This window comes from Odontomachus brunneus, unplaced genomic scaffold (assembly GCF_010583005.1).
Source record: "Odontomachus brunneus isolate Ranch 3 - 2012 unplaced genomic scaffold, Obru_v1 Obru_scaffold_013, whole genome shotgun sequence".
Lineage (NCBI taxonomy): Eukaryota > Metazoa > Arthropoda > Insecta > Hymenoptera > Formicidae > Odontomachus > Odontomachus brunneus.
In genome coordinates, this window is record NW_022639463.1 from 2,984,393 (window position 1) to 3,002,555 (window position 18,163).

Below are 18,163 nucleotides of genomic sequence, written 5' to 3' on the forward strand. Positions count from 1 at the left end.
GGGGGGGGGGGGGGAGAGAGGGAGAGAGTGATACGCAGAGAGATAAAAGTAGGTGGGCAAGCTTGATAATGTCTCATCCTGTCTACTCACCGAATGTGTTGAGATTCTGGATGGACATACGATAAACAAAAGATTCCCCTCGGATGGTATACAACTGCGAAGCGCAGGCGGTAGTCGGGCAAGACGTAGGAATAACGCTACGACAACACTGGAACGATGCGCGGACACTGCGGAGAACGAACGGAACGATCCCACGAAATCAAGCGCGATGGTCGTGTACGCAGGCCGGAAGTAAAAGTTGCATTTGTCACGGGGCAATGGGTGGGGTTGCGCGCGCGTCGCCGCGTTCCTAAAGGCGATATCGACTCGCCCGGCGATATCCTATTGGTCACTGAACTAGGAATGTCGATTGTCGTCGTCGAACATGATTGGTCGTTGTCTTGATTGGGAGAACTTGTTCTCTAGTGATATTGGCTCAGCGATTGAATTTTTATCACTAGGTTGCGTTCCATTAAGGTGCCATTATATGAAAGCGTCGAGCGTCGAGCGTCAATCAGTGTGCAGCATCTTTGCGCAGAAATCTAAACCGTTCAGATTTCAGCGTCTTGACGCTATTATGGAAATTTCTCTTTCTTTCTGCGAATATTTGTAACACCCAAAACTTTTTTTTTGTTTTGCTCATATTGCATTTGCAATTAGTGATATTAATGCAATTAACTTCACGTTTTGTTTGTAATATTTATTACTGATAATGTTATTGCATTTTAATAACTACAAATAATGCCGATAATCAATAGACATTTTGTAATGTCTTATAATTTTTTTTGAATTGCTGATAACTGTCTCGAAATTCAACTGACAGTTCAGTATGCAATCAAATTAAGGTCGAGTTTTTTAATTCATTGATGGATCCATCGCATGATGCGCAAATGCAATGTTTCGCTGTATTTACGTACCATGCAATGGATCCATCGATGAATTAAAAAACTCGCCTTAATCTTGCGTTTCAGCAACAACTCACTATTACTATATTACTACGCATGTGCTCAACGCTTGACGCTCGACGCTCCTATGTAAAAGCACTTTAAAATTCTTATCTTTTTTGGTGAAAATCCATAGTATACGCGTAACGTGGATTATAGATTGTCAGCAAAATTTTTTGCTCAAAAAAAAAATGTTTAGAATGCAACCCTGGAAAATAAATTATTCCATTGGATATGCTCATGTATTCGCAGACAGAATTATATCGCGGTTGTTTAATATTTTGGAAATTAGTTTGTGTCAAACTCTGAGTTTTAAAAAGAGATGAGATTGCATTTAATAAAACTTAAAACTTGCGCGAGTTAAAAATTCGCACATTTATCATGAGATATAATTTCAAAACAGGTGTGAACCTTGAAAAATATATTCTAAAAGCTCTTTTGTATTCAATAAACGTTCGAATTGAATTTACCTTCAAAGTAGCTTTCTCTTTAACGCTTAAGAAACCTTAAACGCAATTAAGATACGATTCTTTCGGCAATACTTGACTTGAATGATGATATATCACATCTTTTTAAATCTTGAGGCAAGTTATACTTTATTTTACATCAGTTTCTTACACATATCATTATGATTCTCTTCAGATACTTATGCGATTATCATCAACGATCAAGTCACAAATGATATAACGCTATAAAAAAGAAATAGCAAGTCGTATCCTTCACGAAAATTGCTCTGGGAGAGGATGAGACCAAGGTAGATCGGGGAGGAGAAACAGAAGACGGAGATCCCGAGTCGATTCGACGATGATGGTTTCTTTTTGTACTCTAAAAATTATTTGTTTATAAAAAGTAATCGGCCTGCGGCTTTTTGCTGGGAATTCCGCGGCTTTCTTGTGGCGCCGCTTCGAATATCGTGAAGTCTCTTTGCAGATGCTCATTGAGCTCCAATATCGCGGCAACGTTACCGCATCTGTATACAAAAGGAAAAAGAAACATGACATATTAAACATATTAAGATAAATTCATCGGTCACTGGAAAAAGTTCATGTAACTTTCAAAACATGATGAAAACATACTGATAAATTCAAAAATTAATCTTGTCTTTGTAAAAAAAAATCTTAAAAAAAAAAACTTTTAACTCATACCTACAAACTATCCAGAGAACCCTCAAAATCGTCTCAAGTTTATTAGACTTCAGATCTTCCGCAGCTAATGAAACGATCCATACAAGATCTGAAGATAGACTTGAGACAATCTTAAATATAAGATTCTATGAATACTGCCCAATATATCGTGACCATAAAGATTACATACCTGTAACAATAATTCGGCGCGGACCAGACTGTTAACACTGTCTCATTGAAATGCCACTTATAGCCCTCCATCACCAACTGATGTGCTCTGCATATCATGTCAATGTCATTTGCAGAATTAAATTGCGCGACGACGTCGCTACCAAAAAGATAACCTGCTCCACGAGGTGATACACCCCAGCCTTGGGTGTCCTCAGGATCTGACCACAGCAAATCACACATCGGTCCATCGTGAGGAACCTATATGATCAAATCAGAAAACTTTGTATTAAAGCACAATAATGAGACTTTAACTTAACTTATAATTTTAATAAGAATAGTGTGAGACCTGAAGATCTGATTAAAGAAAGAAAATCTGATCTGTCATATGTATATTATATATTTATATATTTATAACACAAATGTGTATGAAATTATATTTCAAAATAATTTATTATAACTTATGATTTTGATAAGAATAGTGTGAGATTTGAAGATCTGATCACATATATTACATATTTATATATTTATAACATAAATATAAATCACATTTTAAAATAATAATCCTAATTTTAAAATGTGGAAGCATACTCCTGAATTGTACGGAAATTATTGAATTATAATAACCTAATCTAGGTAAATAATATACAAATAATGTACTCACTTCTTGTTTCCTATCTATAGTCCGAATTTGATCCAATGTTTGAATACTAGGTGACAATCCACCATGAACACAGAAAATTTTACCATCAATGATAGCAGACAATGACAAGTAGTCAAATATTTCTGTGCAATATCGCCATACTGTTATACTTCCATATTTGCGTAAACACTCGTCATAAAAGCCATAAACTTGTGTTATTTGTCGAGATTCATGATTTCCTCTTATCAATGTGATTCTGTCAGGATAACGAACCTGCGATAAGATATGTGTTTTAAGACTATAAGATAACAAAGGCTCAGCAAATCTTATGAATCATCTATTAATAGTAGATTCGTAAAAATATTTATTGATAAAGATACTGATACTGAAATGTTGCATACATGCATGTATTCATATAAGTAAACTCTTAAAAATTGTGTATCTATCGGTAAATCTTGAATTGCTTTTTTTTGATTAAATTTTATTCAAATATAAAAAAATAACAGCAGAAATGATCTATTTTTTCTCATACTCAAATTTCAATAAATAATAGTCCTTTAGCTGGCATACCTTTAATGCAAGAAGGAGGAGAAACGTTTCCACACTATAAAAACCTCTATCGACAAAATCACCCATAAAAAGGTAATTCGTTTCTGGCACATCACCACCTACTTTGAACAATTCCTTTAAATCGTAAAACTGTCCATGAATATCTCCACAAACCTAAAAGCCAAACAGTTGCAGTTGCTCAAGTGTTTCTGATGTTCTATCTTTAGCAACAGAACCACTCTTTTTGCTTAGGAGAAATAGAAATAATTACTGTCACGGGCGAGTCGACGCGCTGGACATTGCTTTCCTCGATGAGAATCTCACGTGCCTTGGCACACAAGGCCTTAACCTCCGCTTCCTTGATGATCTCACATTTCTTCAGCTGCTCGATTTGCCGATCCAAGTCACTGGAATCGGCCATCGTACAGTACCGGTGAAAGACTGATGTGGAAGTTCCTTCGCCAGAAAGGAAAAATTTGTGTTAGAGGTTGTCAACGAATTCTCTGGCAGCTCTGATGTCACAGGGAGAACATATTGTCAAGTAGCTATCAGATAAGTATACAAAGGACAAAAATAAGAGCGAAGTGAATATACGTGAGGTTGTGTGAATGCGCGATACTCACGAACTACCGATCACGGTGGTGTCGGAACGTCTCACTCGGTGTCTCACTTTTGTGATTGTCGTGGTCGGTGCATTTGACGAGGAAGAACGTGTGGGATCCCACCTAAACTAAATTGACGCGGTACTGATCCCCCGTGCTGGCGGGATATTCGCGATCGCCCCGAGAGAATCGTCTTGACTCATTCGCAGTGGCGGCACCAAACAATTTAGTGGTCTGTTCTTTTCAGTTGCACTGCTGAACTGGTGCAATAAGTTAGAGTGAGGAAACATATACGTGTCTCACTTTAACTTATTGCACCAGTTCAGCAGTGCAGCTGAAAAGAACAGACTGCAGATTTAGAGTAAACATAAAGTTAGATGATTATTTCATCTGGGGATCAATCATGAATCTTTTTCTCTAACGTGAACTCGTGAAAAGTGAACATTTCTATATACTTTTACATTAGAAAATTTTCACTTTTCACGAACTCACACTAGGGGAAAAGATTTATGATCGACCAGCTGACATATGGCAATTTTGTCGGGTGTGTGATTGGCCGACAGATAGGGAACTTTCGGAGTCCCGACAACTTGCTTTAGGATTCAGGAAATTTCCTAGTCGACAATCAATCAGTACATTTTTTTGGTGTTCACATGAGAAGCGACTTGCTAGTGTAAATTACTAAATATCTATTCTTCGCTCTATTAAGCCGTTCTACATTAGTTGCAGGTCGATTGCAACTCTTGTTGCAACAGCCAATCAGAAGTAGCTAGAGTTAGAAGGTTATTACAGAAAGCAGCATATTGATTGGCTTTCGCGCGGACTTCCGCCGCGCGGCAAACATTACCGCGTCCTGTGTGCAGAAGCCATTACAGAATTCCAGTACTGATCTACAATAGATGATTTAAGCCCTAAGCTTTAAGAAATTGGTCAATCACAATCAAATTTGAAGAGAATAATCGACTGTGATTGGTCAATTTCTTAAGGCTTAAAGCTTACAACACCTATTGTGGATCGGGACTAAAGAAACATAAAAACAGCAAATTTTTTTTAAGGATTGCCCGAAGCATCTACTGCGCATGTCAAAAAATTTCTTATACATGCTAGTTTGAATTGAAGAAGTTCGTTATAGATGTGCAATGTTGTATCTTAGTTCAGGTTGGATATTTACGGATTAAGGGCGAGAAAGAAGGGAAGTACGTTATTTCAGTTAGCAGATCATATGATGGTCACTTTCCGTTTGAAAATAAAATTCCAGGAGTGTGATATTTTAATTTAAGAAGCTATAAAAGTAAAAATAACGTGATAATAACGTGCAACAAAATCTGTGATACAATACAAAGAGGTATTTTCTATTATATTATTAGCATTATTTGCGATTGAAAGAGTAAAAAATAAAAAAATTGAAAAAATAAAATTGCGTAAAAGTACTTCAAAGTATTGTACACATTTGGTTTATGTGAAACAGTTGAATAAATAATCATTTTGTTTTTTTATATAAGTTATTAATTATTAATAATAATATATTTCTGTGTTACAATATTTAATAAATCAAGTAACGTATAGTGTAATGCATCTGCTTTGCAGTTTTTTGATAAGTTATACAAGATGGAGTTATTTCAATCTGTGGATAAGCAGACACGTTTTACACTGTTACTTGCTCCGTTCCAACCAACGATAAGGATTGAACTAGAGGCTTATTTAAGTACTATCATGGAATGCTATTTGGACATAAAAAATCCATCTGACAAGACATTAAATGTAAGAGGAATGTATTCCTTAAGTGGAATATCTATTTGTTTTATGTCAGAGGTTGTTCATATATCATGATATGGTAGACAACTCTGCTAAGAACAATTTTTTATTGTCAAGAATTTTCTTTTACTACTTTATGTTATTTGCTTCAATAATGATTTAAGATGTATTTTTATTTACAATTACGATATAATTACGACTTAATGATGCAATAATGACTTTTAGGTAACTGTGACAAAAGTACCAGATGCAAAACGTCAGATCACTCTGAATGTGAACAAATTAGAAATCCCTGAACAGAGCAGTGGCACAGTATCCATCAGATGGTTCCCTATAGAAGCAGGTTGCTGGCGAGATGTTTTACAATTCACTGACAATAGAAGAATTAAGTATGACATTACTATAGTGACAACTGCCAAGGCGAATAAAGGAAAGACACAGAAGAGACCATCGAAGAAAGCAACATTATCACAACTATCTGTTTTTTCTGCACCCACTGTAAACAAACGACTTCATCAAGGCAATACATTATTAAGTATTTCCAGCAACATTGAGCAACCTTTGTTTGCCAATGTCAATAAACAAATAAGAGAAGATAAGCCAAAACATGAGAACAGCTCGAACAAGGAGAATATCCTAAACAAATATCATGATGTGAAGATTTATACATCGCGAGAGGACGACAGAGGCGCGAGACTTCATCATCATGACTATCACGAGCCAACGAATATTTTATCTGAGCAGCATTCAAACGTGTGGAGCGACGGGAGCGTGTTGTCGCAATCCTTTCTCGCTTCAAGTGCGCCACAGGAGATACGTAGAGCCACGTACGTTAAGGAGAAAAGGCACTGCAATAACGTTACGACGATATACGAGCACAGTGAGGAGGTGGTTGAAGATGTTGCATGTGCCGGAAATCAGAGCGAGTCGAATTTCTCCATGCTGATAAACGAATTGAAATTCACAGCTACGAGCGTAGTCACGATCTCCCCGCGACCTGTGAAGCAGGAATCCACGGAATCACTGAACGTCGAGGAAGCTCGCGACGAAAAAAACAAGACTTTCGCTGTCGGTCATCAAACCTTCGATGCATCCGCGATTTCTGTTCCAGAAGTCGTTTTGTCGCCGGTAACGCGACCCCTGGACTACTGCGAGTCGTCTTTTAAAGACGGAGTGAACAATTTGATCGCGTCGTCGCCGATTCTTCAGCGATCGCGCAACGATGCACCAAGAACTGAACGTTCCGGGTGTTTTGTAGATAATGTAAATTGCAACCCCCGAATCGATTGCGACTATTTCAGTTGCGCGACTATTCCTAGAGGAGACATCGAAATCGCCAAGAAAGCGGGTGATGTTTACATCGAGATTTCCCCGCCGAGAAAATACCACTCCAAGCCGTATGCGCCGCTGTTTAATGCGAAAATCGGCAGAGTTACGAAGGAAAAGAATTTGTGCAACGCAAAGGGACTCCAGCTGTTCACACCCGTTACGAGTGAGTTATAGTTTTGTAAGACATTCTTTTTTTAATTTTTCAGTAATATTGAGCTGATAACGTGTGTGTGTGTGTGTGTGTGTGTGTTATAATAGCAAAAAAGATTCCGAAGAGAAGTGTACCAGTCATCAAGATAAACAAGTCGACTCTCTGCACCTTGCGCCAAGTGAAGAAATGCATCCCGTCAACTACGCGAGTAACGAAATCGCAAGTCGAGGAAATCTCCGTCTACGAAGTGTTCATGCAGAATCCCTTTACGTCATCCATGACGGAAAATCCATTTCTCAAAAAGTAAGTCTGTTTACAATCTGTGCTTCATATGTAGTAACTTCACATTAATTTTATACTAACACGTGTTACGAATTTTAAATATGATTTACATCACAATTTAGATATTACATCTTTTTACGTTCATGCAGCGCCGTATAAGCGTATACTATTTATATGTTACGTTCATTGCGTGCACATATGAAAGCCAATAGTCAATAATATTCAACTGTAAATCGCCTTTATTACATATCAAAAAATGAATTAGTTTCTTGGACAGTTGCTCGTGAAATCACTCGATTTAATATCGTTAATCTGATTAATTCTGTTGCAACAGCACGGCGAGCACCTTCAACGAGAAGTGGTTGTCGCGGCAAGAAGTAATGTTTACATTGTGGCTGAACACTGTGCTGTCTACGCCGAAAGACTTGCGCGTCAACATCGATAACGCGATCACAGACACTATTGATAAGTGGCAATCACGAAAGAATCGTGACGAAGAGATGGTTGATAATGAGCCAGCTGTAACTCAGGGAATTGTACCCACCAGGTACAATATGTTAATAATGTATACAAAAAAGAAACATTTACATTAGAGTTGCGATATAATCTGATTCCGAGCGCAATTGAAGTCGATTAATTCAACGACTAATAATTATTTTCAGTCATCACACGGCTAAAAGGTTGCAGACGTTACGAAATGATGCGTACGCCATGCTTCATCGCACCGAGATCAAGGAAATGAAATTGCGCATCGACAAGTGTGTCACCGAGGAGATGTTGTACATCAGACCGGATCGTGATTTACATCGGGATATCAGTGAGTAAAACTATCTTGTTCTCTCCATGTAGTTGTGCATTCATTCGTTAACTAAGAAAGAAAAATATAAGAAGAATGCTGTTATCAAGTTAGTCCTAAACAAATGTAATTGACAACAGCAACGGCATTATAAATAACATAAGATTTCAAGGAGTCCAGCAAAATGTCTAACGTATTGTGTGTATATGACAGGCTTGCAGAAAGATGTGCTGAACGTGTTTCTGTGCTACAATCCATTGTGGCTGCGCATCGGCTTGGAGGCCGTGTACAACGAGAGCATCTCCCTGCGCAACAACAATGACCTGTTTGGCCTCACTCGCTTCCTAACCGAACGATTCTTCACGAACCCGCAACTGACGAAGATCCCAGGTTACCACAAGGCCAACCCGAACAAGAAGTTCCTTAAGGCGCTCAATCAATTTATACTGAAAAAGTTTCTTCTCCTGGTATACTTCTTGGACTACGCGAAGAAGCGCAAGTTGATCGCCCATGACCCATGTTTGTTCCGCAAGCAGGCTGCGTGGAAGACAAGCCGCGAGATCCTGTTATGCTTCTCGCGCGATCTCCTTGCCGGAATCGGCGACGTGACGAAAATCTTGCGCGTCTACAATTACGTGCTAACGCATCAGCAGACCTATATTGATGAATACGAGTATGAGGTGACGGACATACGACAAGACTTGCGCGACGGCGTACGACTGTGTCGCGTCGTCGAGCTGATCACCGGCGTCGACGGGCTCATTGGACAGTGCAGAGCACCGGCGATCTCGCGTCTACAGAAAGTGCACAACGTGGAGGTAGCGTTAAATGCGTTGCGTCAAGCCGGCGGAGTCCTCGCGGACGGCGTGGAGGCCAAATACATTGTCGACGGCAATCGCACGAAGACTTTGTCGCTTTTGTGGCAGATCGTTCACAAGATCCAGGCACCGCGGTTCGACCAGGCAGCCTGTACGATCCAGAGATGGTGGCGGTCACGAGTATGCCGCATTCGCCTGAGGTATTATCTATGTGCACGCAGAGATTACGCGGCGATCGTAATTCAACGTGCGTGGAGACTGCGATGCTCGAAGACAGTAGTCACCGAGGAACGAGTGAGCTTTTTGCGCGCCAAGAAAGCTGCGACATACTTGCAGCGATGGTGGAGACAAATACGAGACAGCGTGCGCATGAAGAAATGCCGCGAATTGGAAGATAAACGTCGGAGAGCGGGGCTCACGTTGCAGAGAAGATGGCGAGCCACATTGCTGATGAGGACATACAACAAACGGTATCGTGATTTGAGGAATGCCACTTTAATGATCCAGACGCGCTGGAGAACAAATAGAATGATGAGGCTGCGGCGCGCAGAGCTACTACGAGCACGTGCAAACGCCGCAGTGAGAATACAGTCTTGGTGGCGATCCAGCAAGCTCATGCGAGAAAAACGTGAATGGTTCCTCCGCTGCAGGAGAAGCGTGGTCCTCATCCAGAGAACGTGGAGGGTGTATTATATGCGGGAACAAAAAAGACAGAACGCTTGCTTGAGAATACAGACGTGGTGGAGAGCGGCGTTGTGTTCGCGCAAGTATCAGCTGCAGAGATTCTCCTGCATGAAACTACAACGATGGTGGCGAGAACGACAGCGTTACATGACGCAGCGGCGGGCGGTGTCGCTGATAAAATCCTGGTACCTTCGCGTCAAGGCTGGGAGGATCGCACGAGAAAACTACTTGCGGATGAGGGACGCGGCAACGCGAATACAGACCTGGTGGCGCGCAGTGTTACTTGCGCGTGAAGAACGCAGGAAATACCAAAAACTTCGTCAGAAAATCGTTATCCTGCAGACTGAATGGCGTCGACATCTCGGGACCGCCCTGGCTTGTCGGGACCGCCAACGATTTCTAGCAAAGAGAATGGCATGCGTTATTTTACAGTCTTATTGGCGAATGATCCGGATCAAAAGATGCTATGAACGATATAGAAGCTGTGCGATCACCGTACAAAGGAGGTGGCGCGCGATCCAAGCTGGTAGCCTCGTTAGGAGAGAGTACGAAGACATTCGGAAACGCGTGATCCTCGTGCAGACTCTTTGGAGAACCTTTGTGGCGAGGAGACGATTCGTCCGTTGTCAGAGAGCCGCAATTGTTATTCAGTCGTATTACAGGATGAGAATCGCGGTGAGGTGGTTTAACGATGCGAAATGCGCCGCGTTGACGATCCAGGTGTATTGGCGTCGGTATAGGCAGAAGAAGATCGAGGCAGAATCGTTGAGACAAAAGGAAGATCTCGCTTTGATCGTTATGGACATTCAGAATGCGTATAAAGATAGTCTATCAGCTCAGAAGGAAGTTGGCAGCAGTATACTTCCGAGCAGCGATTATTGGGAACAAATAATCGACATATTGCGTACTTGTAATAATGTTGGGGCCTTGCTCACTTGTCTCAACAGTCTGGGTGAGTGTTGTATCTTTGTTTAACAAGCAATATCACATAACTTGTATTCTTAGATGTGTATTAATAGCCATTATTTGAAATTCGTCTCAAGTGCGATATTAAGATTTAAATTCAGAGTTAAGTGAGGATTTTGCAATTGAAAATTTCAAGAAATGATACCTGATTGAATGATAGAAATGATACATGATTGATATTTCCAACACGACATCAACAAACTTTGTTCCAATTTTCGAATAGATATTGGTGTCATTGGAAATATCAATCATGCGGTGTCGTTTCTCGAACAAAGTTTTGGCAGTCGAAACAGACTGACTAGTGTGAATAATATGCATTAATTGTGTCTGTATCATGCATAGATGCTATAACGAAATTATCACCTACGATTTGTGTGACCCTCTGCCAGCTGAACTTAGTCGACGAGATTTATAAAACATTAAGTCAGCGCAACAGGTCGCAACCGTGGATGACCGTCTGTCAGCGAGCATGCAGTATCCTCATCACCCTCGCAAAATACTCCTACACGAAGATGTATATCGTCAAGGTGAGTTGACGGGGACTGATGATCTCTTTTCTCTCGTCTGATCTGTTCCATTGTCTGCAAAAAAGAAAGAAACCAAGAGAAACTTTTGCATTGATTGCAGCAAAAGCATGCGCTGTTGTTAGTGAAGCTCCTAAGCGATGCGTTGAAAGACAAGGAAGTATTCTTGCACTGTGCCACTTTAATATGGCTCCTTAGCGAAGATGAAGATTACTTGAAGGTATATTCTGGTTAATTTAATTGAAATTTACAATTTGAAAAATTCTTAAGCTCTTGTAACTCATACATCATAAATTTGTATATTCTTAGATTTCTCTATGTGTGTATACATACTTAGACACTTAAAAATCCTCTGTCGTTATTTCCGACTTTCAGGCTATGATGACGCGTTTGGACATCAACTGGCTGTTGAAAAACATTCAACAGAAGGTCTCAAAGGCCACGACAATAGCTAAATTTAAAAAATCAAAGAAACTCGAGAAACTATATTCCAACTGCGAGTCTGATCAAGGCAGCACGCTCCAGTTCACTGATATGAATGCCGCTATTTCAGCTATTATCAATAAGACCAATACATGTTATTAATTTTTAAGGTTAGTAATTTTATGATAAACATTAAAACAAATTTCCATTTTCTGCACTTGTTCATTTATAGCGATAAATAAAAAAAAAATACCCGCTAAAAGATACAAATTAAAAAACTGATGATCTTTCGACGGAAGCCGCAAAAAAGTCAAAACGATTAAGTTTTCATTCTGCTTTAATAACCGACTCATTCCTAAAAACGTGGCAGAACACTGACAACGATGATAACTTGATTTATGTGCGTATGATACAATAAAAGATAAATTTAATCTTTATTTACAGTGCTACTCGCAAATAAAATTAATAATAATATAATAATAATAATGACGATGATGATGAGAACGATGACGACGACAACGATAATGATAGTAATAACGATGAAAGTGACGACGATAAATTATAACTGTGTAATAGTAATAAAACCGCAATTAGCAACAGCAGCAGTAGACTCGATAGTAATAATAATTATAGTGATAGTTAGTCATAGCGGTAGCAATAATTGTATTTTCTTTGACTTAATTATCATGTACAGACTTAAGTTCTTTGATCTGTTTAATCAGATACGCCTTCTCATCGTTGAACTGCTCGTCCTCGGAACGGTCCGTGTGGAAGCGCGTCAGGAACTCTATCAGCTTTTCCTGATTGCGGAGCAATATATCCAGGATCGGTTTCGGCTTGTTCGGATTCGCGACAAATACCTAAGCAGAATCGAAATCGTTGTTAACACTCTGCACCATAGATTGATCTTTTTTATCTATACGGAATATAATTGTAGGAATCGAAGAAGGGATCGTGGATAGTTTTATCACGGTACCGAATATTTAAAAATTGGTAAAAAGTTAATAAAAAATTAATACCAGCGCAATGTACATGTACGTGTCCATACACCTGATTTTTTACATAGATATATGGTTACAAATACATATATCTAATACAAAATATATATTTGTAACTCTATATATAAGTAACAAATTACAAACTTGTGAATTAGATTGTACGGAGTGTTGCATACCTTGAAAACATGGAAAGCCTCGAACTGTATATTACGAGATTTCTCCTTTAGCATGTTCATCATCAGCTTTAAGTTATCTGGATTCGATATATATCGTGTCATGACCTGGAACATTTCCGGTATAAAGATTACTTCCAATAATGTGACCACAAGTATACATACGTTTTATATACGATTTCTATGTTTGTCATAATGTACATCTTATTGTAGTGAAATGTTATCGAAGATTACCTACTTTAAATATCGTTGTTTATATTATTTGAATGTTTCTAATCGTCGACAAATTAAGCAATCTCACTCAACTGCTTGGCAATCAACTTGCCTTAATATAAGCGCACTTATCTAACATTATATGAACAATATTATAGATTATACCTATTATTTTGTAATTTTGTTTTACACAAATGATTCTTGTTTTCGAAAGCTTTTGTATATTAATGTAATAAATTGTTAATGAAAAATGTATGATAATAAATAAATTAATAAATAAAGGTGTAATAAATTATTCATATTGAAAAAAATGTAAAACGTCAGAAAATTTTTCTGTACTTATATATATAAAAAAATGTTCAGAAATTTCCCTAGTATGAATCGTAAGGACAATGAGATGACATTGCTTACGTCACCGTACTTACAGTAAAATTGTGTCTGTCGAGCAGCAGTTCACCCAGCAACTTTAAACTCTGTCGTCGTGTTACGTAGTTTTCCGAATTGAGTAACCTCTGATAATGTGAGAAAACTTTATCGTAATTTATCTCTAAGAATTCGGCGCTGAGTATCTTGTGCCTCGTAAGTAATTCCTGAGGAAAAATATAGTGACACAATTAAGTTATATGTATCAGAGATGTAACATCAACACACATTAATGTTTAAAAAATATTTAATTGAGAACATCTGATAGAATATTTTAATTAAACGACTACTGAACGTTCGAGCGACATAAATTGATTGTGAGAATAAGAAACCCAAATAATTTCTCATGTTTTTCGTTTTGCAGATAGAGCGGGACGTACTTTGAACGTAGAGAAAGCGTCGGATGCGATATCGAACGTAGAGACTTCAACGTATCTGAAGAAATTGTAGAAATCGTCCGAATAAATCATAATCTTAGCCAATGCCTCGTATCTCGCACACTCCCGTAACATAGTGCCACAATTGAGCGCGATGTCTTGGTGTTCGTAACTGCGAAACGAAGCGTACGTGAGCATTGGCAGACATATTATTTTGGTATCTTTGTTAATACTGAAATAAGAGAGGATAGAAACTTACCCAGACATAAGCGTAAAGAGAATTTCAGGTTTGGTGCATATGTACTCTACTGTGGGCGATCTAGTCCCGATTTGCCTCCGCAGAATGTTGTTGAAAACCTGCGCGACATCCTTCTTACCCTTGATCAGAAACAGAAAGCAATGCTGATAATAATTGCCATTTACAACTCGTGTACTTTCGGGAAAACGTAAGCAAAACCTTCGACTAGAGTTTTTTTAAACTACAAAGCCAGGATTTTATCACGTTCGTTCTAATGAATATATTAATCACTAATTTTGCAACATCCTTTTTAACTAATTATGTACCATCCTTCTTCCACTGAGAAAAAATATCTGAGAAATAAAAAGTATCGGTAAGTATTAAATACATACTCACTTATACTAATATAAAATATAATATACAATATAAAATATTTTTAAGATAAGAAAATATATTTTTTTCTTAAAATCTTATCTTTTTATTAAAGTAATTATTTATTCTATTCAAATAAAAGAATTTACAACTAAATATATATCTATCAAATAAATATTGTTTAAATTTTTGAAATTTTTCTCAGTGCATTAATTTTGTAACATCTTTCCTATTTTTCTATGTTGTGAAAGGAAAAAATATCTAAGAAATAAAAAAATATTCTGCGAATAATACTTATATTAATACATACACATATAAAGTGTTTTTCAAACAAGAAAATATATATTTTCTTAAAATCTTAACTTTTCATGAATGTGATTGTTTATTCTATTTAAATAAAAGAATTTAAATTTATATAGATGTTGTTTACTTTAGTACCTACTGAGAAACATCTCTGAAATTTTTTCTCTCAACGCACTAATTTTGTAACACCCTTCCTACTAGTTTTGCATATCCTTTGTGTACATCAAAGAATGTGTGTCATTGGCAGAATGCGATTGAATTGTCGCATGTGGGGCAGGCATGAGACAGGCGTACCTCGAAGTCGATACGACTCAGATTTTGCACAAGCAGAAGTAATAGGTTGCTGTTGTACAACTCCTGCGCTAATTGTGCCACTACGATGTCCGCTTGCGGCTCCGTCTCGGCCGTGCCGTACAGCATGTTTTTAATGTGCACAAGATTCTTGCTGACGTCTTCTTGCGCCTAAAACGGGATGTATTTCATCGTAGAAACCGATGCGTATCCACAACAACGTACCTTCTCTACCTTCTTGTCGCCGCGCTCCAACGCATTTACCGCCTCCTTCAGAGCCTTCACCACTTCCGCCGGGCTCTTCTGAGATTTTCCAAACAGAGGCATGTTTGCTTACAATATGTGCACCTTGCAAAACACCAAAAAAAACAGATAATCCTTGTTATCCTCCACTGTCAGTTAACGTTCATGAATGAAATTCCAGAATGAATGAATGAGAAGTGACTTTCTCACAAATGTAAAATTTAACTGCTTAATTGAATTAGATGCTCCTCTGCGCTTACCGTTTGCAACTGGTAAAAACGCAAAAAGAGTGGACAGAGATATCGATAATTATTTCTAGCAAATACAAGAAAGAGCTGACTTTCATACCAACAGAAAGTCGTATGCGAAATACCTATATATGTGTGTCGTATGACAAGTACATAACCTGTTTGTGCGTCATACGTAAAAAGCATATCATGAGAAACACAAGAACAGACACGCGGAAACGATCAGTTTTCGAAATTTGCAATGAGAAATGATCACATCAGGGCATATAATGGGAGAAATAAGAAGTTGATAAAACTGGAGCATCAGACACGGTTGAGCCGTCAATGTCACGACTCGCAGGATACTCGATAGACTGCAGGCACAAGTTCAGCAGGCACGAACGTAGCTTATCGCCGCGTAACATTATTCACGAGAAGTATCTACCTCTCGGATCTGCGGAGACTCCAAACACTTCCCGACTACGTCAGAGTCGTACGTGTAGCGGCTACGGCGCAACGTACCCTCGACGTCATCAGTGTCCCGCGATCGTGTCGCGGTTGTGTCGTTGGCAAGGACGACCTCCTCCGTGGGCAATCTCGCGATGCGATCGACTCGGAGACACGCGCGAGCAAGTCGCCGTCGCGTGCGCGATCGCGAGGTAAATCGCGAAGAGGCTTAGGCAGTTAATCGGCCCTGAGGCGTCCTAACCTCGAAAAACGATTATCTCCGCTCGGCGATGCCCGACCGAGTCTGTCGAGTCACCTGACCTGACGAAGACGTCGCTTTGTGCCATACTTCCGAGCAGCTTGAGGGTACGCCTTAAAACACGCGGGAGATCTCCAAGTGGCGGCGACGGCGACGGCGACGAGCCATCGATGACAATCGACCGAGAGAGTCGAGTCCCCCGATCGCACACAGCTCTGGTTTCGCGCGTGCGCCCGCGAAGTTACGAGGCGAGGATTCTAACCTATCTACATTCTCTCGGCTCGCTTACCATGCAAAAGTGGTCCGAGCGGTGGTGTATGAGCGGGCGTCTCGCTCGCGGCTCAAACATGCGCGTGCGAAACACGCTCTCGAGAACTCCTCTCTCTCGACGGCTCCTCTCTGCGCGCGGCTACGGCTGCTATGGTGGCGAGGAGAGTGAGCGAGCGTGTGTGTATACGTGTCACATGAAGGCTCTCTCCGCGAGAGCTTCCTCACGTACGACGTACGTACGTACGCATGCACGCACGACGAACGAACGAACGTGGACGTCTGCCTCTGTGCTGTCGCGACGGCAGCGAGTCTATTTGCGATTTTGTGCAGCGTGCGGCCTTAACCAGCCTTTACGCAGCGGCGCTAGGAAACTCGCGCGCGTACATACGCACACGGTGTTTGTGTGTGTACAACGAGAGGTGAGTCACGGGACCGCATATATACGCCTATGCTCGACTGCGCGCATAGGAACGAGAGCGCGAGTCTCGACTCGCTGTTTTCGTCAACACGGTCGATCGTTCCTTCAATCGTCTGATATTGGTGGAATCTGTGAACTAGCGCGAGTAGATTGAAAGTTAACGAGAGCGGCCATGAAGACTTGGTTAGAGAGAGACGGTAGTAATCTGCTCCGAAAAGTCTGTTCTTCATGGTTGCCACTAAAACCCGGTTGCACCAACGTTATTTTAGTTTTAAGCGAGACTTAAATATACGCGTGTCTGTTTTTATTTATTTTGAAAGAAAGATAAAGATAGATATATGTTTAAATTTCGCTTAAAGCCAAAATAATGTTGGTGCAACCAGGCCTAAGTTGTTTCTTGTCTCTCTTTTGTCTCTGGTTATTTTACTTGGATTCAGACTAGAGATGCCCGATTCTGAATCGACTCGATTCTTTCCCCAAAAATAGGCTTATTTGTGTTGTTTGCACTCTTCACATTTTTTGTGTTTAAAACTAGACAGAAGTATATTGGAATGTTTCGAAGAAGCAAAACGAGACAACCAACTCGATTGTTTCTTCCAAGCGCCTGATTAGGCGTCCATCTCTTTTTAAAAGCGAAAAGTATGAAACATGCAAGCAGCACGAACAATCCTTTTTCCCTAAATTTGTTAGGGAAAGAATCAAATCGATTAAGAATCGGACATCTCTAATTCAGACCTTTCTTTGCAGCTCTTTCATTAAGGTACCAAAAAATATGTTTCTCAAAAGATCACAGATCCGAATGTGTTCGAATACGTCTTAATATAACGGCGATTAGTCCCGATCTATAATAGGTGTGGTAAGCTTTAAGCTGTAAGAAATTAACCAATCACAATTGATTATTCCTCTATAATTTCACTGTGATTAGTCAATTTCTTAAAGCTTAAAGCTTACTACACCTATTAGGGTGCAAACCCATGCAGCGGAATAGCGGAGCGCGGAACGAGAGCGGATGTAATTACGAGTGAAAACTGTGGAATGCTTGTGTCAAGTTTGACTAAAGGCCAAATCACACTAGCGATTGATGATTGACGATTGAAGATTGGAACTTGACCAA

The 18,163-nt window shown here is 39.6% G+C and overlaps 4 protein-coding genes across 13 annotated transcripts in view; 1 reads left to right on the top strand and 3 right to left on the bottom strand.

Moving 5' to 3' along the window:
* Nucleotides 1-303, bottom strand: part of LOC116841113 (eukaryotic translation initiation factor eIF1) — a 3,079-nt gene extending 2,776 nt beyond the window's left edge. Inside the window, exon 1 of the mRNA XM_032808663.1 lies at nucleotides 91-303. Within this exon, the coding sequence (XP_032664554.1) occupies nucleotides 91-118 (28 nt within the window). The 5' untranslated portion in view covers nucleotides 119-303. The remainder of the gene's footprint in view (nucleotides 1-90) is intronic.
* A 1,249-nt stretch (nucleotides 304-1,552) lies between these two features.
* On the bottom strand, nucleotides 1,553-4,311 carry LOC116841112 (serine/threonine-protein phosphatase 4 catalytic subunit). 2 transcript variants are annotated; one of them, XM_032808662.1, is made up of 6 exons: nucleotides 4,091-4,311; nucleotides 3,739-4,012; nucleotides 3,489-3,641; nucleotides 2,940-3,191; nucleotides 2,298-2,536; nucleotides 1,553-1,953 (listed from the first exon to the last, which is right to left on the bottom strand). In XM_032808662.1, exons 2-6 carry the CDS (start codon nucleotides 3,886-3,888, stop codon nucleotides 1,824-1,826), a joined length of 924 nt encoding a protein of 307 aa, XP_032664553.1. In that variant the 5' UTR covers nucleotides 3,889-4,012; nucleotides 4,091-4,311; the 3' UTR covers nucleotides 1,553-1,823. The 2 variants fall into 2 exon arrangements, with proteins under 2 accessions (XP_032664553.1, XP_032664552.1); XM_032808661.1 differs by having other exon boundaries at nucleotides 3,739-3,923; nucleotides 4,091-4,310.
* A 649-nt stretch (nucleotides 4,312-4,960) lies between these two features.
* LOC116841114 (protein abnormal spindle) lies at nucleotides 4,961-13,457 on the top strand. 4 transcript variants are annotated; one of them, XR_004377499.1, is made up of 12 exons: nucleotides 4,961-5,414; nucleotides 5,657-5,830; nucleotides 6,050-7,316; nucleotides 7,412-7,607; nucleotides 7,921-8,133; nucleotides 8,249-8,403; nucleotides 8,596-10,836; nucleotides 11,193-11,377; nucleotides 11,478-11,594; nucleotides 11,750-11,967; nucleotides 12,030-12,414; nucleotides 12,520-13,457. XR_004377499.1 is itself a non-coding variant. In XM_032808664.1 (11 exons), the coding sequence occupies exons 2-10, from the start codon at nucleotides 5,678-5,680 to the stop codon at nucleotides 11,957-11,959; spliced, it is 4,737 nt and encodes a 1,578-aa protein (XP_032664555.1). In that variant the 5' UTR covers nucleotides 4,961-5,414; nucleotides 5,657-5,677; the 3' UTR covers nucleotides 11,960-11,967; nucleotides 12,030-13,457. The 4 variants fall into 4 exon arrangements, 3 of the variants coding, with proteins under 3 accessions (XP_032664555.1, XP_032664556.1, XP_032664557.1); XM_032808664.1 differs by having other exon boundaries at nucleotides 12,030-13,457; XM_032808665.1 differs by having other exon boundaries at nucleotides 12,242-13,457.
* LOC116841115 (protein Mo25) lies at nucleotides 12,117-17,138 on the bottom strand. Of its 6 annotated transcripts, none has more exons than XM_032808671.1 (8): nucleotides 16,651-17,138; nucleotides 15,420-15,533; nucleotides 15,189-15,356; nucleotides 14,241-14,359; nucleotides 13,985-14,153; nucleotides 13,607-13,771; nucleotides 12,972-13,076; nucleotides 12,117-12,657 (listed from the first exon to the last, which is right to left on the bottom strand). In XM_032808671.1, the coding sequence occupies exons 2-8, from the start codon at nucleotides 15,510-15,512 to the stop codon at nucleotides 12,475-12,477; spliced, it is 1,002 nt and encodes a 333-aa protein (XP_032664562.1). In that variant the 5' UTR covers nucleotides 15,513-15,533; nucleotides 16,651-17,138; the 3' UTR covers nucleotides 12,117-12,474. The 6 variants fall into 6 exon arrangements, with proteins under 6 accessions (XP_032664562.1, XP_032664561.1, XP_032664560.1 ...); XM_032808670.1 differs by lacking the exon at nucleotides 16,651-17,138 and adding an exon at nucleotides 16,101-16,574; XM_032808669.1 differs by lacking the exon at nucleotides 16,651-17,138 and adding an exon at nucleotides 16,101-16,570 and having other exon boundaries at nucleotides 15,411-15,533.
* Nucleotides 17,139-18,163: the final 1,025 nt, after the last annotated feature.

Bases quoted from the DNA above. Each gene is read 5' to 3' on its own strand.
- LOC116841112 (XM_032808662.1), bottom strand. From the start codon at position 3,888: ATGGCCGATTCCAGTGACTTGGATCGGCAAATCGAGCAGCTGAAGAAA. The intron at 2,537-2,939 runs GTGAGTACATTA...TTGATCATATAG, and splicing joins CTATAGATAGGAAACAAGAA to GTTCCTCACGATGGACCGAT. The intron at 1,954-2,297 runs GTATGTAATCTT...TTTTGTATACAG, and splicing joins GCGCCGAATTATTGTTACAG to ATGCGGTAACGTTGCCGCGA.
- LOC116841114 (XM_032808664.1), top strand. From the start codon at position 5,678: ATGGAGTTATTTCAATCTGTGGATAAGCAGACACGTTTTACACTGTTA. The intron at 7,608-7,920 runs GTAAGTCTGTTT...CTGTTGCAACAG, and splicing joins GAAAATCCATTTCTCAAAAA to CACGGCGAGCACCTTCAACG. The intron at 11,378-11,477 runs GTGAGTTGACGG...CATTGATTGCAG, and splicing joins CGAAGATGTATATCGTCAAG to CAAAAGCATGCGCTGTTGTT.
- LOC116841115 (XM_032808669.1), bottom strand. From the start codon at position 15,512: ATGCCTCTGTTTGGAAAATCTCAGAAGAGCCCGGCGGAAGTGGTGAAG. The intron at 13,077-13,606 runs GTAAGTACGGTG...GAAATGTTCCAG, and splicing joins TCGACAGACACAATTTTACT to GTCATGACACGATATATATC. The intron at 12,658-12,971 runs GTATGCAACACT...GATTCTGCTTAG, and splicing joins AGGCTTTCCATGTTTTCAAG to GTATTTGTCGCGAATCCGAA.